Source organism: Chiloscyllium plagiosum, chromosome 4, assembly GCF_004010195.1.
Source record: "Chiloscyllium plagiosum isolate BGI_BamShark_2017 chromosome 4, ASM401019v2, whole genome shotgun sequence".
Classification (NCBI taxonomy): Eukaryota; Metazoa; Chordata; class Chondrichthyes; order Orectolobiformes; family Hemiscylliidae; genus Chiloscyllium; species Chiloscyllium plagiosum.
The window spans coordinates 82,027,047-82,050,311 of NC_057713.1; the positions used below are offsets into that span (position 1 = coordinate 82,027,047).

The 23,265-nt window shown below is 40.5% G+C and overlaps 1 protein-coding gene across 1 annotated transcript in view; it reads right to left on the reverse strand.

Moving 5' to 3' along the window:
• LOC122549487 (sorting nexin-31-like) overlaps positions 1-23,265 on the reverse strand; it is a 103,098-nt gene that overhangs the window by 1,504 nt on the left and 78,329 nt on the right. Inside the window, exons 9-10 of the mRNA XM_043689346.1 lie at positions 7,418-7,487; positions 2,818-2,910 (exon numbers count right to left, since the gene is read on the reverse strand). Coding sequence (XP_043545281.1) covers positions 2,818-2,910; positions 7,418-7,487 — 163 coding nt within the window. The remainder of the gene's footprint in view (positions 1-2,817; positions 2,911-7,417; positions 7,488-23,265) is intronic.

The following is a 23,265-nucleotide window of genomic DNA, read 5'->3' on the forward strand; positions in this document are numbered from 1 at the left end:
TGCACTGCTCTACCCTCATCCACATGCTTGGTCACTTCCTCGAAGAATTCAATAAGACTTGTAAGGCAAGACCTACCCTTCTCAAATCCGTGCTGGCTGTCCCTAATCAAGCAGTGTCTTTCCAGATACTTATAAATCCTATCCCTCAGTACCCTTTCCATTACTTTGCCTCCCACCGAAGTGAGACTAACTGGCCTGTAATTCCCGGGTTTATCCCTATTCCCTTTTTTGAACAGGGGCACAACATTCGCCACTCTCCAGTCCCCTGGTACCACCCCTGTTGACAGTGAAGACGAAAAGATCATTGCCAACGGCTCTGCAATTTCCTCTCTTGCTTCCCACATAATCCTCGGATATATCCCGTCAGACCTGGGGGACTTGTCTATCCTCAAGTTATTCAAAATGTCCAACACATCTTCCTTCCTAACAAGTATCTCCTCTAGCTTACCAGTCCATTTCACACTCTCCTCTTCAACAATACGGTCCCTCTCATTTGTAAATACTGAAGAAAAAAGTGCTCATTCAAGACCTCACTTATCTCTTCCGACTCAATACACAGTCTCCCACTACTGTCCTTGATCGGACCTACCCTCGTTCTCGTCATTCTCATCCCTAGGATCATTTTTGTAAATCTCCTCTGGACCGTCTCCAATACTAGCATATTCTTCCTCAGATATGGGACCCAAAACTGCTCACAATATTTCAAATGCAGTCTGACTAGACCCTTGTACAACCTCAACAGTACATCCCTGCCCTTGTATGTTGGCCCTCTTGAAATGGATGCTAACATTGTATTTGCCTCCCTAACTGCTAACTGAACATACACATTAATCTTAAGAGAATCCTGAACTAGCACTGCCAAGTCCCTTTGTGCTTCAGATTTTCAAAGCCTTTTCCCATTTAAACAATAGTCTACACATCTATTCTTCCAACCAAAGTACATAACCTCCTGGATAATCGTCTTCTATTTGTCACTTTTTTGCCCACTCTCATAATATGCCCAATTCCTTCTGCTGCCTTCCCATTTCCTCAACACTACCTGTCCCTCCACCTATCCTTGTGACATCTGCACACTTAGCAACAATGCCTTCAGTTTCTTTGACCAGATAGTTAATGTGTAACATGAATCATTGTGGTCCAATGTCACTGGGGAACTCCACTAGTCACTGGCTGTATTCCTGAAAAAGATTCCTTTATCGCCACTCTCGGTCTTCTGCCAGTCAGCCAATCCTCAATCCACTAACACCTTTTCTTATTTAACAGCGTCCTGTGTGGCTTCTTATCAAAGGCTTTCTGGTAATCAGAACAGGATGTATGCATTGGCTCTCCTTTATCTAATTTTCTTACTAACTACTCAAGATTTCTAATAGATTTGTCAAGTATGACCTTCCCTTGAGTAAGCTGTGCTGACTTAGCCCTATTTTATCATGCACTTCCAAGTATTCTGCAATCTCATTCTGAATAATGGACTCAAAGTTTACCAATGACCAATGTCAGGCTAACCAGCCCATAGTTTCCTGTTTTCTGCCTCCCTCCCTTCTTAAACAGGAGTGTTACATTAGCCATTTTTCAGTCCTCTGTGACTCTCCCCAACTCCATCCAGTCTTTCCTGAAATATCACCAGCAATGCCTATACAATCTCTTAAGATTGATTTATCACAGTTACATAGGACATCATTTGTGATTTTGTAAAAACAGGTTCTGTGGGCAGGGGCAGAAACCTGACTGGAGTTATTTGAACTTGAGCTCCAAGGATGACAGACACAAATTTGTTTGAGTCAACAGGTCCAAAGACATTACAGCAAAATGAATGGGGCAGTATTTGCAAGGATGGTGGGGCTGAGGTTTGATTTGGGCTTTAAAAACCATGAACCTGCAAGGTGAAAGTCAATTAAAGATACTTCTATCTATCCAAAACTTGATGTTGGAGAAGCAGTCTTATAAGTTAGAAACATTGGAGTCGTCACGAGAGGTTGGAAAAGCTAGGTGTCAAACTAATACTGCTCCTGGATAATGCTTAAATAAGGAATTGCATGTCGATGAGAAGTTGGCCAAGGATAAATCCTGGAGGGACACTAGAGGTAACTTAATAAGAGTGCATAAATAAATCTATTGTAAGTGGTATCCTGGTTACAATTGGATTTATTAGAGCAGAACCCAGCCAGCTGGACAGTATTGAAAAACAATGGTATGAAAGGCTGCAGCCAAGTCAAGAACAACACAGGGAAAATTTACCTTTTTGTGACAAAACACACAAGGTGCTACTTGTGACTTTGGTAGAGTTGGTTCGGTACTTTAGCAGAAGCAGAATATTAGAGGAATTAAAATGTGCTATGGATAAACATTATATTTTTCAGGCCTCACCAAATCCATACAGAAGCAATAAAGTTCTCTCACTGGAAGGCCTCCAGTTGACTGCTTGTTAATTAATTATCATTAGTCAGCATCATCACTGCCACAAGTGCATACATTATGAATTCTTGCTATAAAAGAAAATAATTTGCTGGATTGAAGCTTTGTGGCCTGCCTGGCTATTAAAATCTGCTTACAATGGGTACACTTCAGCAGGAAAAAGGGGAGCTAGGAATTTTAATACATCAAGTGTGAGTGTATCTTGTTAATCAATATGCGATTTAAGCATTATTGTACAAACAGTGGGAAGAGTGAGGAAGAGGATAAACTCAATGTACAGAAAGTAAATAAAAAGTTGAACTGAAAAAAAGTCGAAGGATAGAAATTTTGTGGCAGTTTACAATTTATGGGTTAATCCCTTCCATGTCACAAGGTTCTGAACAATTTGCATAAAATTAATATTACCTCTCTCTTCATTTCTGCATCTTGGAAAGCTTTCAGCTGCTGGTATTGTTCCTTAGTAGGACTAACCCAGCCTCGCTCCAGCTCATATGTAGCCTGAGATTAGGTGAATAAGAGGGAAGAAAAATAATAAAATTCCTGTTTATATTTTACAATTTTCCAAAGGGTGAATTCCTGTAAATATCTTACACAAACGAGGCAAAATTCCACTGTGTCTTCACTTCAGCTGACACAAACAAACAGACGACAGATAATTATTGTCTGATTTTGATTACACAACGGCAATCCAAAGAGCTTCAAAATCATAGATAACTGAAAGGTGGATCTTGATAAATGATCATCCAAACTGTGCCAAGAACCTCTGTTTTGGCACAAATTGTCATAGGTGTAATAAATACTTTTATTTCTCAATTTTCTACTAACGACAAAAAATTTTTTAAGAATCTGCCATGAAACTGTTAAATAGGGCAAAGTTCTATAATTTAATTTTCTAAAAACTCTGCATTATATACCTCTTAAAGCATTGGTAACCTCGTGCAATTTAAATTTGAAAAAATATTATCTGCACAAAAATAAACGTTGTTCTATAACATTTACTTCACAATTTTTAGTTACTCCCAAATGAAGTGAAAAATGATGTGAAGAAACTATATAGAACCATTTACTGGTTTCATTGACGTAAAACAAAACATCTCAAAATATTTCATTATGGCATTTAGAATAATGGACCCAAATATTATTTAATTGGAAAAATACTACAGCAAAAAGCTACAGCACAGAGGAATTTGAGTCCTTGTGCATATATCACACAAAATCTAGAACCCAAATTCAGCAGGTAATAGGGAAGGCAAGTAGAATGTCAAGGTCCACTGTCAAGGAAAGTCACCAGCATTCTCAAAGATCCATCCCACCCTGGCAACCTCTACCATTGGGGAGAAGTACCGAAGCTTGAACACACGCACCATCCCTCCCCAGTTCGAAACAGTTTCTACCCTACTGTTGTTATAATACTGAATGGACTCGCAAACTCTTAATATTTGCCTGTACCTGTGTTTTTATTTTTAGCGCTGTTTACCTATTATTTACTTATCTATGCTACTTAACTCTGTGATCTGTCTGTATTGCTCACAAAGAATTTTATTGTTAAGTTCATTTTAAAAGATGAGGAGAAGGTACGAGAATGGGTTTGAGAAAGATATCAGTCATTATGAAATAGCAGAGCAGCCCATTGGGCCAAATGGCCTAATTCAACTCTTATGTCTTATGCTCTTAAAAGACTTAAATAATGATTAAGTTTTATAACCAGTCGATAGTAATCTGAAATTGTCAATTAAAATCTTGGTAAGCTAAGTAGTCTTAGTTTTTTTTATTATAACTAACAGAAAAAAGAACTTTGTTACTTGTTATTGTGTTATATATTGATGCACACTTTCAAAAAAAAAAACAGGACAGCACAGTGGCTCAGTGATTAGCACTGCTGCCTCACAGCGCCAGGGACCCGGGTTCAATTCCCACCTCGGACAAGTGTCTGTGTGGACTTTGCACATTCTCCCAGTGTCTTCGTGGGTTTCCTCCGGTTCCCTCCCACAGTCCAAAGATGTGCAGCTGAGGTGAATTGGCCATGCTAAATTGTTCGTAGTGTTAGGTGCATTTGTCAGGGGTAAATTTAGGAGAATGGGTCTGGGTGGGTTACGCTTCGGAGGGTCAGTGTGGACTTGTTGGGCCGAAGGGCCCGTTTCCACACAGTAGGGAATCTTAAAAAAAAATGTGCAATTTACGCCGAACATAATGTGCACTTAAAAACTTCACAACCTTTTGCTGTTTTAGGTGAATTATATTGAAAGAAAAGCACAGACTAGTAGAAACTCCTCCCCCACATGACAGTTGCCTTGCATAGATATTTAAAACACATCACAAGTTCTTGCATCCCGGAACAACGTGCACAAACAGTGACACTCATAACTACAGTTTTATTTTCAATCTACCCCATGTTTACTGGAATCTTGATTTAAAATATGTTCTTCTTCTACATAATACAACTGGTGGTAGTTAACAACGGAGGTTATATTGTTGGATTTGCCTGGACAGTGGATGTTGCGAAGATGGAGAGACTAGGACCTGAGGGCAGGAGGCTTAGAGTGAAGGAAAGACCTTTTAGAGCAGACATGAGGAGAAAGTTCTTCAGCCAGAGAGGGGGGAATCTAGGAATTTATTAACACAGAAGGCTGTGGCGGTCAAGTCATTGAGTATATTTAAGACAAAGGATTGGTTCAAGATTGTCAAGAGGAATAAAGGTTACGGGGAGAATGGGGTTGAGAAGCTTAGCAGACTCGATGGGCCAAACGGCCTAATTTCTGCACCTACGTCCTGTGGAAATATTTCAAAAGTTGCATTCTAAACCTGGTGAACAGCAGGGAGTTATCTGTCAGTCAGCACTGTGGTAGCAGTGTATGTGTGCTAAGAATGCTCTCAAAGAGTCACATCTGGTGATGATCAGGACACGTGGATACCACCAACACATACTGTTGCATGGCTGGTTCTGAAAGAGAGTATTAGTTATACAAAACTCAGGGCAACAGGAAAATCTCTGTCTATTTGCAACTGCCAGTCATATCCTCAAAGACTTTCATCCATTGACCTAGCCCCTGGGTTAAGACCTGCTTGATGCCCATATCTCTATGATATGAGATCTGCAATCAAAGCATGAAGGTGACAGATGTCTATACACACAATTGGGAGGCAGATGGTGATGTCAGTGCCATTTAAGGACTGTTTAGAGGGGCATTGGAATAGGTGAGGAGGAACTGAGGAGGCAGTGACGGAGTGATAATGTCACTGCGCTTCTAATCCAGAGCTCCAGGCTAACATTTGGAGATACGGCTTAGAGTCCATCAGGCCAGATGGTGAAATTTGAATTCAATAAATATCTAGCATCCTAAAGGAGACCACTGTGGGTTGTCATAAAAAGGACCATTGGGTTCACTAATGTTCTTTCAGATAAAACATTTGCTATCCTTAACTGGAATTGCCTACATGTGATCCCATACACACAGCAAGATGGTGGATTCTTAATTGCCCACTGGGCATTTAGGGAAGGACAATAAATGCTGGCCTAATCAGGGATGTAGGCATCACATGAACAAATCTTTATAAAAAAAAAGCTAAGTCAGCTGAGGTGAGGACCCAGATAAAACGCAGACCAGCAAATCCTGTGTTTTGTCAGCCACTATTTCCTACAGCAACAAATTCATTGGAGAATGTTGTGCCAAAGCAAAGCTGCTGAGTCACACTAGGCAATGTTGACAGAAGTGAACCATGACAGTGCTAACCATTTTCTCATGAGATGCAAAGCTGCCAGAGATGGTAAAGTCAGATTGATGTTCAAACACCCTGATATTTGGGACTGGATTTTGCAGACTTCTGCTGTGCATTTATTTCGACAGGTGAGGTATGTAAAATATCCCCAGTGTGTTCCTGGTACTGAGGCCCTTCGCTCAGAGTCATCAGAAATCCTGGTTTTGCTGTGTTAGTTCTGGTATCTGTACAATTACCTGAAAGTAGCTCAAACGCCATGGATGTTGACCTTTTCCTTATCAAACAGAAAGTCGGCGGGGGGTGGGGGGTGCTGGTGGTGGTAAGACAGAAGACAGAGAAGAAAACCCGAGAGATTTTGTCTGCCTTCCTACAGACACTCCTCATATGCAACAAACCTGTACCCTTTACCAATCAACCCCTTGCCATCTTCATGAGACATGTAATTCTGGACATACAATACTGTTTGGGCACTGATTGCTTCTTTTCCTGATGACCTCTTTTGAGTGATCAATGGAACAAGTTTGCCAACTGTGAAAGGACAGGTCATTACAGGGCCACACATCTTCAATTGCTCCTCCCCTCAACTGCTCCCAATGGTCACCATACATGTCAATCAACATACAGCCACACCTTCCTAAGGCTTTTCAATGTGACCCAGTTTCGACGTGTGAATCTGGTTAGTCTACCTTATTAAATGCCAATTAAGTGGCAATTAAGGACCTCCAGCTTCCTTCATTGCCATAAAACACTGGGCAAAGAGCAAAAGTTGTTTTTAAACCTGTGCACATCAGGGATACCACCAACCCATTCCCTCAGTACCCAAACAGAATATTACAACCCAGTATTCTTCCATGCGCAGACACCCAATTTCATGCCCTCTACTCCCCTCCCTCGGGTGCTCAATCTCTGCCTGACCAAAATTTCCTGGATTTGCCTCTGGTCACTGTCCTTCACTCTTATTTATGGAGATACTTGCAGCACTCATCACTACATGGATGGTGGGAAAGCAGTACATCCCACTAAAATACAGCACTTGAGACGCAAAACCTTCTTGCTTTTTAATGATGTTTTTGGAGGTTAGTCATTTGCTACAGAAGATTGAAGGGGGTCCATTTAGCCTATAATAATACATGTTATATTCAGCCCATGGGATAATCAGGCTTAGTGGACTGAATGTCCTATTCTTTATTTTTCATGTACTGGCAATGTTAAATTAGAGTTCACCAGGCTACTTGCATTCATACCCTGAACTTTACTACTGATGTCCACAAAGATCCATTTCACTTACCTGGCTGTATAATAATGAGACACCACCATTACTTTGCATGAGTATTTTGTTTTCTAATGGATCCAAATAACTGAGGAGAGAAAAAAAATCTTGTTCATTGAGTTAAAAAGACTGGAAACTACCTCAGTTACAAAACACACTGAAAACATAAAGTAAATTTGGCTCCGTCAGCAAATTCAATTTAGGAAGGAACAACGTAGCTTTAAATGCAAAGTCATGCTTGTTTCCACAGATGAACTACCTATAACTTATTTTCTACATTAAGGAAGCTTGAAAATAAAGCCGAGCTCTAAAGTGGTATAAATCCTACTTAACTGGAGGTGAAAATGTGTTGCTGGAAAAGCACAGCAGGTCAGGCAGCATCCAAGGAGCAGGAGAATCGACATTTCGGGCATGAGCCCTTCTTCATGATTCCTGAAGAAGGGCTCATGCCCAAAACGTCGATTCTCCTGCTCCTTGGATGCTGCCTGACCTGTTGCGCTTTTCCAGCAAAACATTTTCAGCTCTGATCTCCAGCATCTGGAGATCACTTTCTCCTATTAACTGGAGGCTCAGGAACAGTTTTCACCCTTCCACCAACTTCCAGTGGATGCCCCCTTTCCTTTTTAGAGTACAGAAGAACCAAGCCTTCCTGAGGGTTAGTGGCAGAGCACCACAAATTGTACTGTGCATGAAAACATAGGTTCAGATTCGGAGAAAGATGCCATATATTCTAGCAGCAACAACGCTTTTCAAAATGATCCTTTAAAAGAGTTTTTGAGCAGAGACTCACTACATAGAAATTTCTCATTGGGCAGAAAAGCATCATCTGAACAGACTGGAAAATTGTCTTTATTCATAATGATGATCAGTCAAAAGTAATAAATGCCAAGTGCCTAGTAAAGGCTTTCCATTGTTCACATAGGTAGCTGTTTACCTTGGACAACTTGGCCAGTTAAATCAATGTTTAGCTGGACCACAGTAACCATAACATAGTAGGCTCGAGTCTTAGTCTGTGCTGAGTTAGCTAATTTTGGGCAACAGTGTTACAATTAGGTTCAGTGCTGCCACCAAAGGTTTTGGGGAAAGGGAGGTTGTAAGGGGGTCAGGTGGGGAAATTGGGTGGCGAGTCAAAATGATCTGCCAGGGCTCCCAATTGCTGCTAATTGCAGAACAAAAAAAAAAGGATGTGAAGACAAAGTGAAAGGCTTTGGCATTGTTGCAGTAATCTAAATGAACAAGTAGTCTGATAACTGTTGGTCTCTCAAAAAGATAATCGTACTAGAATAAGATTCAAGAGGGTGCCTGAAACTTATTTGACAATGTTTTTAAGGGCTCGGAGAAACCTGAACATGACATCAATCAGTGGAAGAATCTGCAAAACATAAAGCATTCCATATCAAGGATAACTGTTATATCTAGCTGCATCTGTTGATCATAGAACTGGAGTAGAACATCAAGTCCTATGAAGCTGTTTCACTATTCAATGAGCTAATTAAACAGTTTGTTGACTTTGTATCTAAGGAACGACAATGCTGTCCTTGGAGGGGGTCCAGAGGAGGTTTACAAGAACAATCCTTGGAATGAAGGACTTGTTGAATGAAGGACTTGTCAAATGAAGAGTGGATGAGGATTCTGGGTCTGTCCTCAATGGAGTTAGGATGGGTGAGGGGGGAAATCTCATTGAAACTTATAGAATACTGAAAATCCTGGATAGTGAGGCCATGAAGATTATTATTCCCCTAGCAGGAGAGACTAGGACCAGAGGGCACAGCCTCAGAGTGAAGGGGTGACCTTTTAAAACCAAGATGAAGAGGAATTTCTTTAGCCAGAGGGTGATGAATCTGTGGAATTCACTGCTGCAGAGGCAAAGTCATAGAGTTCTTTAAGATTGGTTCTTAATTAGTAAGGGGATCAAAGGTTACAGGGAGAGAGCAGGAGAATGGGGTTTAGAGTCACCTCAGTACTGATTGAATGATGAAGCAGACTCAATGTACCAAATAGCTAATTCTTTTCAGATATCTTATGGTTGAACTGTGTTCTAACAGTATCTAACTGACTTGATTCCATACTTAATGGTGTTAAAAAAAAAATCACACAATATCATCAGGTTATAGTCCAGTTTTATTTTGAAGCACTAGCTTTTGGAGCACTGTGCTCTGAAAGCTAGTGTTTCAAAATAGACCTGTTGGACTATAATCTGGTATTGTGCGATTTTTAACCTTGTACAACCCGGTCCAACACTGGCGTCTCCAAATCATACTTAATGATCTTAGCTATCTATCAATCGCAAGGAAAATTACTGAATTAGCAGAATAAAGGAGCACAGCTATAGCCAAAGAAAGGAAGACAAAAAATTGTTTGAATAAGTTATTTGGCCAATTTGAGCATGATAACATTGTGGTAGTAGGGCTGGGGAGTTGCGAGAATGGAGGGTTGGTAAAAAGAAGGGATTTGCTGAGCTGGTTTTCCCTTTTATCTGCTTTTAAATGCACACACAGCATTGATGCCAAATTTAAGTGGAATCAGAATTTTCAGCTTTCTCTAGAGGTACATCTTGGACACAATGACTAGAATATAAGTTGGCTTGACCACCAAACTGAAAAGGAAAAACTCAACGATAGCTATATTTTAGTGAGGTCAATTTCAACATATTAAAAAGGGAAGTAGTGGACAGAGTTTTGGTTCCCTTATCTAAGGAAGCAAATATTGACATTGGAGACAGTTCAGAGAATGTTCATTAGGCTCAAACAAAGGGGCTGCCTTATGAGTAGATGTTGAGTATCAAGCCTGTACACATTGGAATTTAGAAGAATGAAAGGGAACATTATTGAAACACAAGATTTTTAGGAGAATTGACAGTGTAGAATGGAAAGTTTGTTTCCCCTTCAGAGAGTTGAAGACTAAAGGGACATAATCTCTGAATAAGGAGCCACACATTTAAAGCAAAGATAAGGAAGATTTATTCTCTCAAAGAATAGTGAATCTGGAATTCTTTACCACAGAGGACTTATAGTGGCAGAGTCATTAAGTATATGCAAAGTCAAGACAGACATTCTTAATGAGCAATGGAAACAAGGGTTGTGGGGATAAGCAGGTGAGAACTCTCTCACATCAACTATGATTTCACTTCTGCTCTTACATCTTATGGCCATCAGTGGTCATATGCACAAACATTTTATACATGGCAGTCTAGTCCATTTAAACATTAAATGAATAATTTCACATGCCTTATATATTTTCTGTAAGGAGCTTTGGTATGTTAGAGATTAAACAATACATAATGTAAAGTGATGGTCAATCTACCTTTGAAAAAATGGTTTTTTAAACACCAAAACACCAACATTTTAAGCGTTTATTTTGGCATTACTGGGGAGGGGTTCCTCCCCAAAATTGTGCCTCGAGCAACTCAGGAAATTTGCAATTTAAACTTCTCAAATTTGTGCACAATAGCATTTGGCATGAAACCCTGAGCAAAGATGATAAACTATGTGGACCTAAACTTCATGAGAAAAGTAAACATATTCAGATTAGAAGTTGAGAGATCAGAATGTCATGTGATCAGACCTCCAAGAATGCGTCCAACTAAGCTTTTACTTATTGACTTTCAAATTCTCCAGGGTCTTGTGACTCTACGACGTGCTCTAGCATGAGATAATATTTATGCAAATCTAGCCTGAACCACTGATGAAATTAGGGCTGCAAATTCAGACATAATCCATACAACATTGCTTGATAAAGCCTAAAAGCCTCAGATTTTATGGAGTATTACTTGTTCTCGGCAAACAGTGATGACTAAATCTGAGGCATCACCAATAAGAACATCTTGCATGGCAGGAAGTTGAAAACCTTAATCAGCCATTTCAAAATCTTTGCTTAATGGCAAAGTGGACCAATCATATTTTTACAATAGTTTAGGTGCAAATTGTTTGTCAAATTGCAAGACACTGTGGACAAGTTTGAACTTGACAAATCAAACAGAATGCTTGACTCATTTTGAAATGATGCACAAGTCACAAGCACCCTCCTTATTTCTTTGTGTCAAAGAAAATGGACAAACAGTCTTCTAAATGAAGTTGAACTTAAAATGTCTATAAATAGTTTTAAATTTTTGGACCAGTGTTTTATGCAAACAAAACAGACTGAGTACTTTGATCAAATGGTGCAACTGGAATGAAAGCTTGACTTTTTGGTTTTGGAGCTCATATTTATTGTTGAAATCAGAGTTCTCAAAATTACAATTATCAATGGTGGGAAATGAAATATTGGGAGTATATCCTGGCACATTCATTTGCTATAATATGGCAGAAACACTGAATCCATCCATAACATTAGTGAAGGGATGTTTTGGATTCTGCTGCAACTGTTCAAATCTACTTCAACATTTCCAAATCCCTATTTTCACTTCTTTATTTTACTTCCTTTAAATATTAAAAAGTACATCTGTATTACTTCCCTTTAAGCTTATTCTTCAAGTTTCTTTTTGCGCTATCGGTAAACTGTATTGGAACAAACCAATGATAAAATAAAGTTTGAAATGGTCATATTGCACACTTATGTTTCATAACTCATTATGGAAAATTATTGAATGCTGCACCATGTGAATTCAATTAAATTTCATCCAAGCCTTCACAAGATTCTAAAGCAGGTTCACTTCCCGCCTCTGGCGACACTCTGTGTGGAGTTTGCACATTCTCTCAGTGTCTGCGTGGATTTCCTCCGGGTGCTCCGGTTTCCTCCCACAGTCCAAAGATGTGCAGGTTAGGTGAACTGGCCATGCTAAATTGCCCGTAGTGTTAGGTGAAGAGGTCAATGTAGGGGAATGGGTCTGGGTGGGTTGCGCTTCGGCTGGTCGGTGTGGACTTGTTGGGCCGAAGGGCCTGTTTCCACACTGTAAGTAATCTAATCTAATCTTATAAAATCAGGAACATGGCTATTTTAAATAAAAGTAAACGATTAGCAAGGGAAGGGGATGGCATAGACTAGTAATCTAGGACGGCAAGCTAATATTCTGTGGATATCAATTTGAACCCACCAGGACAGATGAGGAGATTTGCATTCAATAAAAGTCTAGAATAAATAAAAAGATATCCTAACAGTGACCATATAATCATTATCAATTCCTGTAAAAGATCCATCTGCTCCATTAATGTCGTTTAGGGAGGGAAATCTATAGTCCTTCCCTGGTCTGGCCCCATGTGACTCCAGACGCAAAGCAAGTTTACCTTTGCGTCAGGCAATAAATGTTAGTCTAGCCTAACCAGTGACATCCACACATGCACATTTAAAAAAAACTGAAAATATGCAAATATTATGAAGAATTATAGCCACATGCTTTGAACAGACCAGCTGGATATGCACTGGGTTTTTTCTTTGGGGAAGGTCAAAATCGACTGCCTATTTATACAGTTTCCAGCCACAGTTTCTCAACATACAGTAAAACATACCAATTAAAACTGTACAAAAACAAAGAACTGCATGCTGGAAATCAGAAACAGTTCTGAACAACTCTGAAGGGTCACTGTACCCAAAACTCTGAATTCTCTCTACAAATGCTGTCAGACCTGCTAAGTTTTACCAGAAATTTCTGTTTTCGTTTCCAATTAAGACAGTTTTAGTATGGGTTCTTCACATACATTCAGGTCAAACCTCAAAGTTGCCTTGAAGAACGTTTATTAACAGTACAGACATACAATGATATGGGAGCAGAGTTGCCCTGCTTGGAGCTGTTGTAGTTCCAGCCTTCTAACAGAATCTCTATCTCAGGATTACTCAGGTCACAATTTACCTCAAAGGCTCACCTGCACATGCATTAAACCTGGTCTTAAAAAAGGAAAGACAGGTATAAAATGATTGAATTTAAACGTTCATTTTAGCAAAATAATTGACAAATCAGATTTTAATGCAATTTGCAGAAATCCATGCAACGCACGATGGCTGAATGGTGTTCAGAGAGTGAAATGAGAACTATGTCCAATAAGAGTGCACACTCAGCTATGATTAATTTAGGTGTTAGAGACAGGGAATCAAACCCAGGACCATGCTGGCCTGCACTTGAAATCAGTCTACTTAATAATATTACAAGCTAGGCAGCATCAGGTGGTGGAGATTGCTGCCTGGCTTGCTGTGTTCTTCCAGCATCCTGCCTGTCTACTTTGGATTCCAGCATCTGCAGTATTTCTGTCTCTACTTAATAATAATGGCATCTAATCCAAGGTTAGCCGACTCAGCATGTCTAACTGGCTCAACCACTCACTGCTGTGTCCACTGAGTTATTCAATTGAGAAAAACAGGAAAAACAAACTTGATTTCCAAATTCTGTTCCAGTTCTAGATGCTAGTGAATACAAAATAACCTTTATAGCTATTCTCTGGGCAACTTGCTCGGTCTTGAAACTAAGGAACATGTAAAGAGGACATTCCTCCTTACCCATCTGCTTATTGGATATGAATATGGTAATAGGGTTATTTTAAAATGCCCCTTACTTGTTTTTAAAAATTCCTTTCATTAGTTTTTCTCTCCTTAATTCAAGGCCTCAGGCACCACTCCCTGGCTATATCAGTGGGACAGTAATCTGTGTTTGTCAATACAATGTGTCAGATTCATACAGAGAAACTTTGCAAGCAATAGTTTTCTTGGGTTACATCCCCCTATAGACCAATAGGGGGATGTATAGCAGCTATGAAAACTTCCTGTCTTGATTGAAACATTAACCTCATGGTGATAGCAAGTAGCCTTATGAAAAGACCTCTCCCCAAAGGCCATAGTTAACCAAATATACAACATCAATTTTTGGTCAGTTACACTCAGCTGATGATAGAAAACAGGAGACCCAATACATAAAGCTGCTATACCATATTTCGAGAAAATAATTTATCTTTTTACAAGCAAAGCACACTTATTTTGGGGTGGGGGGAAAAAAAAAAAGAGAGATGGAAAGGGACCCTTCTCTCCTATTATGTGTGCGCTTTCCCTTTAAGAATTCACATTTAAGGACTCCATATGCTGTGTGCATGCAATGTTGCAGCTCTGCCTGGCAGTTAGTCCACATATTGCAGGCAATTCTCAATTGAGTCCATTTGCAAGGCAGGACATTATAAACAGAGTCAAAAAGTGTAGTGCTGGAAAAGCACAGCAGGTCAGGCAGCATCCAAGGAGCAGAAGAATTGACGTTTTTGGGCATAAGCTCTTCATCATTCCTGATCTCCACCATGTGCAGTCCTCATTTTTGCCCAGTCACTGTAAACACAGGGCAACATAATATAGCTGCTAGCAAGTACAAAGAAACATTTGCATGTTGAATTTTTTAAATTTATATTAATATATTTATGTTCATAAATTGAAATTCATAAATTTGGGACAGCCTGTTTGCTGTAACATTTGCTTCATAACTTAAGTATTTTACTGTTAAGTAAAATGTCGTTTAAAAATCCAGATGAGTGATTAATTATTGAATTATTAACATGTAACTTCCTACACAGTTATAAATATCTAAAGCAGATCCAGTGTAACTATAATAGTGACGAAAAATGCAAAGTTCTTATACAGTATAAGAAAGGATAAGTTGAGGATGACTGAGCAGTCATATATTTTGCAAAATTGCATCAGTAACTGCACTTAGCCCAAATAGAGGCGTATGCCTTCTCTCTGACTAGTAATATCTGAGTCAGAGAGAGTCATAGAGATATACAGCATGGTCCAACTCGTCCATGATACCAGATATACTAAACTGGTAGTCCATTTGCCAGTATTTGGCCCACATCCCTCTAAACCTGCCTGTTCATGTACCCATCTCGATGCCTTTCAAATGTTGTAATTGTACCTGCCTCCACCACTTTATCTGGCAACTTATTCTGTACATACATCACCCTCTGAGAAAACATTGCCCAACGGGTCTCGGAAATCTCTCCCTCTCACCTTAAACCTATGCCCTCTAGTTTTGAACTCTCCTGCCCTGTGGAAACAAACCTTGGTTATTCACCCTAAGCTTGCCCCACGTGATTTTATAAACCTCAATAAGGTCACCCTTCATGAAACTCATGTCAAGAGTTTCCTCAAACTGAAATCTCAAGCGTTTGATATTTAAATCACTTTTCCTTTTCCCAAACTATGAATTTCATAGACCACGCTGTTATTGAGGTTGAAGCAATGGACCACCCATTCTCCTTCAAGATTGGCTTTACTCCTATGCACAGGATAAAGGGAGAGATTCAGCAAAATTACAGATGTGTGCATGCAATCAGGGGAGAGAGAGCATATGAAAGTATGAGACTGGGATACACTTAGTGTCAGAGGTTTGGATGGGGCAGAATTTGTAAGAAGCGTCCAGGAGAGTTTTCTAGAGCAGGATGTCAATAGTCCGATGATGGAAGGGGCCATATTGGACCTGGCGTTGGGGAATGAGCCAGGCCAGGTGGTAGAAGTTGCAGTGGGGCATTTCTTTGGGAACAGTGACCACAATTGTGTAAGTTTTAGAATACGTGTAGACAAAGATGAGAGTGGTCCTAAGGGAAGAGTACTAAACTGGGCCAAGACCATCAAAATTAGGCAGAAGCTGGGAAATGTGAATTGTACACAGCTATTTGAAGGGAAGTCCACATTTGATATGTGGGAGGCTTTCAAAGATAAGTTAAAGATAGTGCAGGATAGGCATGTCCCATTGAAAGTAAAGGATAGGAAAGGCAAGATTTGTGAACCATGGATGACAGGAGAAATCGTACAACAAGCCATGAGGAAAAGGGAAGCGTACATAAGGTCCAGACAGCTAACAGAACGGGTCCTGCAGGAATATCAGGAGACTAGGACCAGTCTTAAAAGAGGAATCAAGTGGGCTAAAAGGAGTAATGAAATAGCTTTAGTGAGCAGAATTAAGGAGAATCCAAAAGCCTTTTATTCTTATAAAAGAGGCAAGTGAGTTACTAGAGAAGGAAGGAAGGCTGTGTGTCGAAGTTGAGAAAATGGGCGAGATTCTGAACGACTACTTTGCATCAGTGTTCACTGAGGAGAGGGACATGATGAATGTTGAGATTAGAGATAGAAGTTTGATTAATCTGGATCACGTTGACATAAGGAAGGAAGATGTGTTGGGTAGGCTAGTGGTTATTAAAGGTGGACAAAGTCCCAGGACCAGATGGGATCTATCCCAGCTTGCTGAGCGAAATGAGAGAGGAAATGCTGGGGCCCTGACAGATGTCTTTGTAGCATCCTTAAGTACAAGTGAGGTGCCAGTGGACTGGAGGTTTGCGCATGTTGTCCCCCTGTACAAGAAGGGTAGTAGCAATATTCCGGGTAACTACAGGCCAGTGAGCCTGACGTCAGTAGTGGGAAAGCTGCTGGAGAAGGTACTGAGGGATAAAATCTATTTTTATTTGGAAAAGAATGGGCTTATCAGTGATAGACAACATGGTTTTGTGTGGGGAGATCGTGCCTTACCAACTTAATGGAGTTCTTTGAGGAAGTGACCAAGCTGATAGATGAAGGAAGGGCTGTTGATATCATATACATGGACTTTATTAAGACATTTGATAAGTTCCCCATGGTAAGCTAATAGAGAAAGTGAAGTCACATGGTGTGCGGGTGTTCTAGCTAGGTAGAAGAATAACTGGTTGAGCAACAGTAGAGAGTAGTAGTTGTTGAAGAGAGTTTCTCGAAATGGAGAAAGGTGACCAGTGGTGTTCCACAGGGATCAGTGCTGGGGCCACTGTTGTTTGTGACATACAGAAATGATCTGGAAGAGGGCACTGTTGGTATGATCAGCAAGTTTGCAGATGACACGAAGGTTGGTGGAGTAGCAAAAAGTATAGGGACTGTCAAAGAATACAGGTGAATATAGATAGACTGGAGAATTGGGTGGCGAAGTGGCAGATGGAGTTCAATCCAGGCAAATGTGAATTGATGCATTTTAGGAAGTCTAATTCTAGAGCGAATTATACAGTAAACTGAAGAGATTAGAGTGGTGCTGGAAAAGCACAGCAGGTCAGTCAGCATCCGAGGAGCAGGAAAATCAATGTTTCAGGCAAAAGCCTTTCACCAGGAAGGGCTTTTGCCCAAAATGTCAATTTTCCTGCTCCGAATGCTGCCTGACTTGCTGTGCTTTTCCAGCACCACTCTAATCTTGATTCTGATCTACAGCATCTGCAGTCCTCACTTTCGCCCAGTAAACGGAAGAGCCTTGGGAAAAGTTGATGAGCAGAGAAATCTGGGAGTTCAGGTCCATTGTACCCTGAAGGTTGCTGCACAAGTGGATAGAGTGGTCAAGAAGGCATATGGTATGCTTGCCTTCATCGGACAGTGTATTGAGTATAAGAACTGGCAAGTCATGTTAAAATTGTAGAAGACATTGGTTCGGCCGCATTTAGAATACTGTGTACAGTTCTGGTTGCCACATTACCAAAAGGATGTGGACGCTCTGGAGGGTGCAGAAAAGGTTTACTAGGATGTTACCTGTTATGGAAGGTGCTAGCTATGAAGAGAGGTTGAGTAGGTTAGGATTGTTTTCGTTAAAAAAATAAAAGGAGATTGAGGGAGGACCTGATTGAGGTCGACAAAATCATGAAGGGTTTGACATGGTAGATAGAGATAAGCTTTTTCCCCCATGGTGAAGGATTCAATAATGAGAGGTCACGTTTTCAAGGTGAGAGGTGAAAAGTTGAAGGAGAATACACACGGCAAGTACTTTCCATAGAGGGATGCATTGCCAGCAGAGATGGTAGAGGCAGACATGGTAGATTCATTTAAGATAAGTCTGGACAGATGCAGGAGTAGGTGGGTAGCACAGTGATACAGATGCTTAGGAATTGGGCGACAGGTTTAGACAATGGATTTGGATCAGCTCAGGCTTGGAGGGTCGAAGGGCCTATTCCTGGACTGTAAAGTGTCTTTGTTCTTTGACTGAGGTTAGGCAGGAAAGAGATTGAAGGCATGTGAAAGAGGGCGAGCATGAGAGAGTAATTAGGAAAAGAGTCAGAAAGCAAGTGAAAGAGTGTGTGAAGGAGAATTAAAGTGAATGGAAAGGAGTATAGGAGAGAGAGAATGTATAGGAAAAAAGAAAGACGGCTCCTGACAGAGAGCAAAGTACCTTAGAAAGCAATTGTAACAGCAAGAATGACCAAGTTAGAAAATGTGAACGCAAATGTAATGGAAAAGTACAAATGCAGAATTTAGAGAAACAGATTGAAATTAAAAAATGGAATAAAGCTAAGGATAGAAATATTTTAATTTATATAGCACTTTTCAAATCGTGGAACATGCTTGTAGTATCACAGCTAATTAACAAAGAAACACTTTGAAGAGAACTTTCCATTATTTTTTGCCTTCACAAGCCAAACAGTCCACATCATGGAAGTCCAATGGTTATATGCAAAGTTTAAACCAAGATATCTTATCAGAAATGGACCAATGCTCACAGAATTTCAATTTGCAATAAGAACTTTAGTATTGCTGAAAAAAAAAGACATTTTACAACGAAGTACATTACCGAACAGGAACAGGCCCTTCAGCCCTCCAAGCCTGTGCTGACCAATATCCTCGGTCTAGATTAGAGTGGTGCTGGAAAAAGCACAGCAGGTCAGGCAGCATCCGAGGAGCAGGAAAATCGACATTTCGGGCAAAAGCCCTTCATCAGGAATAGAGGGCTTTTGTCCGAAACGTTGATTTTCCTGCTCCTCTGATGCTGCCTGACCTGCTGTGCTTTTCCAGCACCACTCGAATCTAGACTCTGGTTTCCAGCTTCTGCAGTCCTTCTTTATACCTACCTGATCCATATCCTCTATCTAAATCTACCGCTTATATTCTCAGGGTCTGTATCTCTCTGCTCCCTGCCCATTCATGTATCTGTCCAGATACATCTTAAATGAAGCTATCGTTCCCATCCCTACCACCTCCACTGGCAATGCATTCCAGGCACCCACCACTGTCTGCATAAATAACTTTCCATGTATATCTCTTCTAACCTTTTTCTCCTCTCACTTTGACCTCTAGTAATGGAGTCCTCCATTCTGGGAAAAAGTTTCTTGCTATCCACACTGTCTACACCTCTCATGACTTTGTAGGCCTCAATCAGGTCCTCCCTCAACCTCCTTTCCAATGAAAATAATCGTAATCTACTCAACCTCTCCTCATATCTACCATGCTCCATACCAGGCAACATCTTGCACGGTCTCCAAAGCATCCACATCCTTACGGTAATGTAGCGACCAGAACTGTATGCAGTATTCCAAATGTGGCTGAACCAAAGTCTTATACTACTGTAACATGACCTGCCAACTCTTGTACTCAATACCCCATTTGATGAAGGAAAGACTGTCGTATGCGTTCTTGACCATCTACTGACCTGCGTTGCCACTTTCGGGGAACAATGGACCTGAACACCCAGATCTCTCTGTACATCAATTTTCCCCAGGTCTTTTCCACTTACTGTATAGTTCACTCTGGAATTGCATCTTCTAAAATGCATTACCTCACATTTGTCCGGATTGAACTCCATCTGCCATTTCTCTGCCCAACTCTCCAATCCATCTATATTCTGCTGTATACTCTGACAGTCCCTTCACTATCTGCTACTCCACCAATGTTACTGTTATCTGCAAACTTGCTTACGAGGCAACCTACACTTTCCTGCAAATCATTTATGTACATCACAAACAACAGTGGTCCCAGTACGGATCCCTGTGGGACACCACTGAGCAAAGGTCTTCATTTTGAGAAGCTCCCTTCCACTATACACTCTGTCTCCTGTTCCCCAACCAGTTCTCTATCCATCTAGCTAGAACACCCTGGATCCAATGCGACTTCACCTTCTTCATCAGCTTACCACGGGAAAACCTTATCAAATGCCTTACTAAAGTTCATGTATATGATATCTACTTCCTTCCCTCATCATTCAATTTTGTCACCTCTTCAAAGAATTCTATTAGGTTTGTAAGAAGTGACCTTCCCTGCACAAGAACCTGTTGCCTATCTCTGATAAGCCCATTTTCTTCCAAATGGGGAATAGATCTTATCCATTAGTATCTTCTCCAGTAGCTTCATGCATATCTTTCCTCCTTTGTCCTAGAGTCGGCCAACCCTTTCCCTAGTTACCCTCTTGCTCCTTATATGAATAAAAGGCTTTGGGGTTTTCCTTAATCCTGCTTGCTGATGATCTCTCATGACCCCTTTTAGCCCTCATAAGTCCTTGTTTCAGATTGGTTCAGATTTTGTCAAGCTTTTCATCTCTTACTCATCAGGACATTTGCAAGAATACCAATTCAGTGGGAAAATCATGAATACTGCATAAGAGAAGACCGCTGATCAGTTGTCAAATGACTGATCAGCAGAGGCCTTGCGATGTATCCATTTAACTGCTCAGCTTTATTTAAATTTTAAACCAGACTCTGATTGGTCAGGTCATTGCCTTGAGAAATAAACTAGCATAGAGCTGTCACTTGTTTTGTTGTTTCAAAACATCACTGTGCATGTACACATTCTGTCTGCAAAAAAAAAAGGGTCCTATGTCTTAGGTGTACTGGAAGCTGCATATATTAAGAGTACCATATTGTAAGCCCAACTGACAAAACTAAATTGGTTGTTAATGCAATTCCATACACAGTCAGGATTATCAAGCCCCAAATGTTATCCTAATACAGAAATACATCCAATTTGAGACAGTATGTTATGAGTTTTGAAAGTGCAGGTTGGTCAGTGCCTTGCTTATCGCAAGCAGCTAAATGGGCACGTAGTTTGTTATGAAACACCTGTCTTTGGACCTACAGCCTACATACCAGGCACCTAAATTCATATACCATGTTACTTAATCCTTGTGATAAGCAGAATGTATTTTGGCTTGGTGGCAGCATCCTGTTAGTCGCAAATGCCACTGGGATGGTTGCTGTATAGTATCAGATTGAATCAGGCAGTTTTCAGCTGTTAATCAAACTTTGAGATACCATACACTTGCAGAATAATCAGAGATATGCTGGGCACTTTTCAGGACTAAGAATAACTGCCTTAGGGCTGTTTGTGAGTTTTCAGTGACAGGTACAGTGAAAACTAGGTGGTGATGGCGTTGTGGCATTATCGTTAGACTCTTAATCCAAAGACCTGGGTAAGGTTCTGGGAACCTGGGTTCAAATCTCTCCATGGTGGAATTTGAATTCAATTAAAATGTGGAATTAAGAGTTTAATGACGACAATTTGTCAATTGTCTGGAAAAACCCATCTGGTTTACTAACATCCTTTAGGGACCTGGTTGGGTCTGCAGATGCTGGAGATCAAAGTTGAAACTTTATTGCTGGAACAGCACAGCAGGCCTGAACTGCTGTGCTGTTCCAGCAATAAAGTTTCAACTAACATCCTTTAGGGACCTGGTTGGGACTATGAGATTCCTGATCTACAGCAGGTTGACTCTTAACTGTCCCCTTAGGCAGTTAGGGATGAACAATGAATTCTGGCCAAGCCAGCAACTCCCACATCCACAGTGGCTGAGTGGTTAGCACTGCTGCCTCACAGTGCCAGGGACCTGGGTCCAAATCCACCGTCAGGCAACCGCGTGTGTGTGGAGCTTATGCATTCTTCCCACATCTGTGTGGGTTTCCTCCCATAGTCCAAAGATGTGCAGGTTAGGTGGACTGACCATGCTAACTATACCAGAATTTCTAGGGATATGTAGGCCAGATAGATTAGCCATTGAAAATGCAAGGTTAAAGGAAGAGGTTGGGGGATGTGGGTCTGGGTGGGATGCTCTTTGGAGAATCGGCAGCTGTGTGAACCTGATGGGCCAAATGGCCGCCTTCCAATCTGTAGGAATTCTTTTAATAATATTCATAGAATCAAAAGTGGTCATGAACACAAGTCAAAAATCTGTGTCAAAGTCTGTCTCTTCCCAGCAATATGCAAATTCTAAAGTGCTGAAAGATCTTTGTCCAAACTGTGGGGCCACAAAGTTCACCTAGTTGACAGGGATTCAGTTTATTCTAAAAAAGACAGCACCTTTATCAGCATAGCATTCATCCCTCAGTGAAATGTTAATTTAGATTACAAATTGAAAACCCCTGAAATGCGACTTGAATCTCTTGAAGAGGTTTGAATGCTGTGACTGAACAATGCTGACATTTCAGAATATGATGCAAAATGTTCCTACCCACAACAGAATGAGCTTCTCTCATTGCTGTGTATACTATTCAAATCAGGATATGAGACTCTGATAGATTGGAACAGGGAGCCAAGAAAGGTGACTAATGAATTAGTAGCAATTATCCATTTCATTAAAAATCAGTCAAATTATCATCTATATCTACAGAGACTGATTGCTAATTTAAAATCAAGTCATAAAGAATAGAAATTATGGTTTTTGCTGATAAAATGCATCTGTTTAAGGAGGAAATTTGGAACTAGCTTGAAAAGAACAAAATCCCAGGCATTAAGAAATGAAAACTGGCTTGCAACCAAACCCGACATGAAGTGACTAGAAATAGATAGCAGATGCTTGGCAATAACTAACATTTGTTATGAAACACAATGTTCAGACAGTAAGGAAACTGTAGTAGCAAGCCAAGCAATATGGTAACATCCAAAAGGTGCATGGGTGTTGCTGCAGTACATCCTCTCTGAAGTAAAACCTATAAATAATTTAAGCCCAACATAAAACCCAGTTTGGTAATTGGATCATTGCTAAGTTTGAACAAGCCATATTTTTTCCAAGTGGTAGAATGTAAAATGAACAGCAATTTCTTTCCGAAATTCATGGAAAAATAAAGCATCTGTCATCACACAGCACTTCTCTCTTCAGTGTCTTACCTCCCCCACAGCTTCTGGGGCTGACTGCACGAAACTCTCCAGCTACTTCGGAACACATGCCAGCAATGAGCTACCAAGCTTACATAGAACCTCCA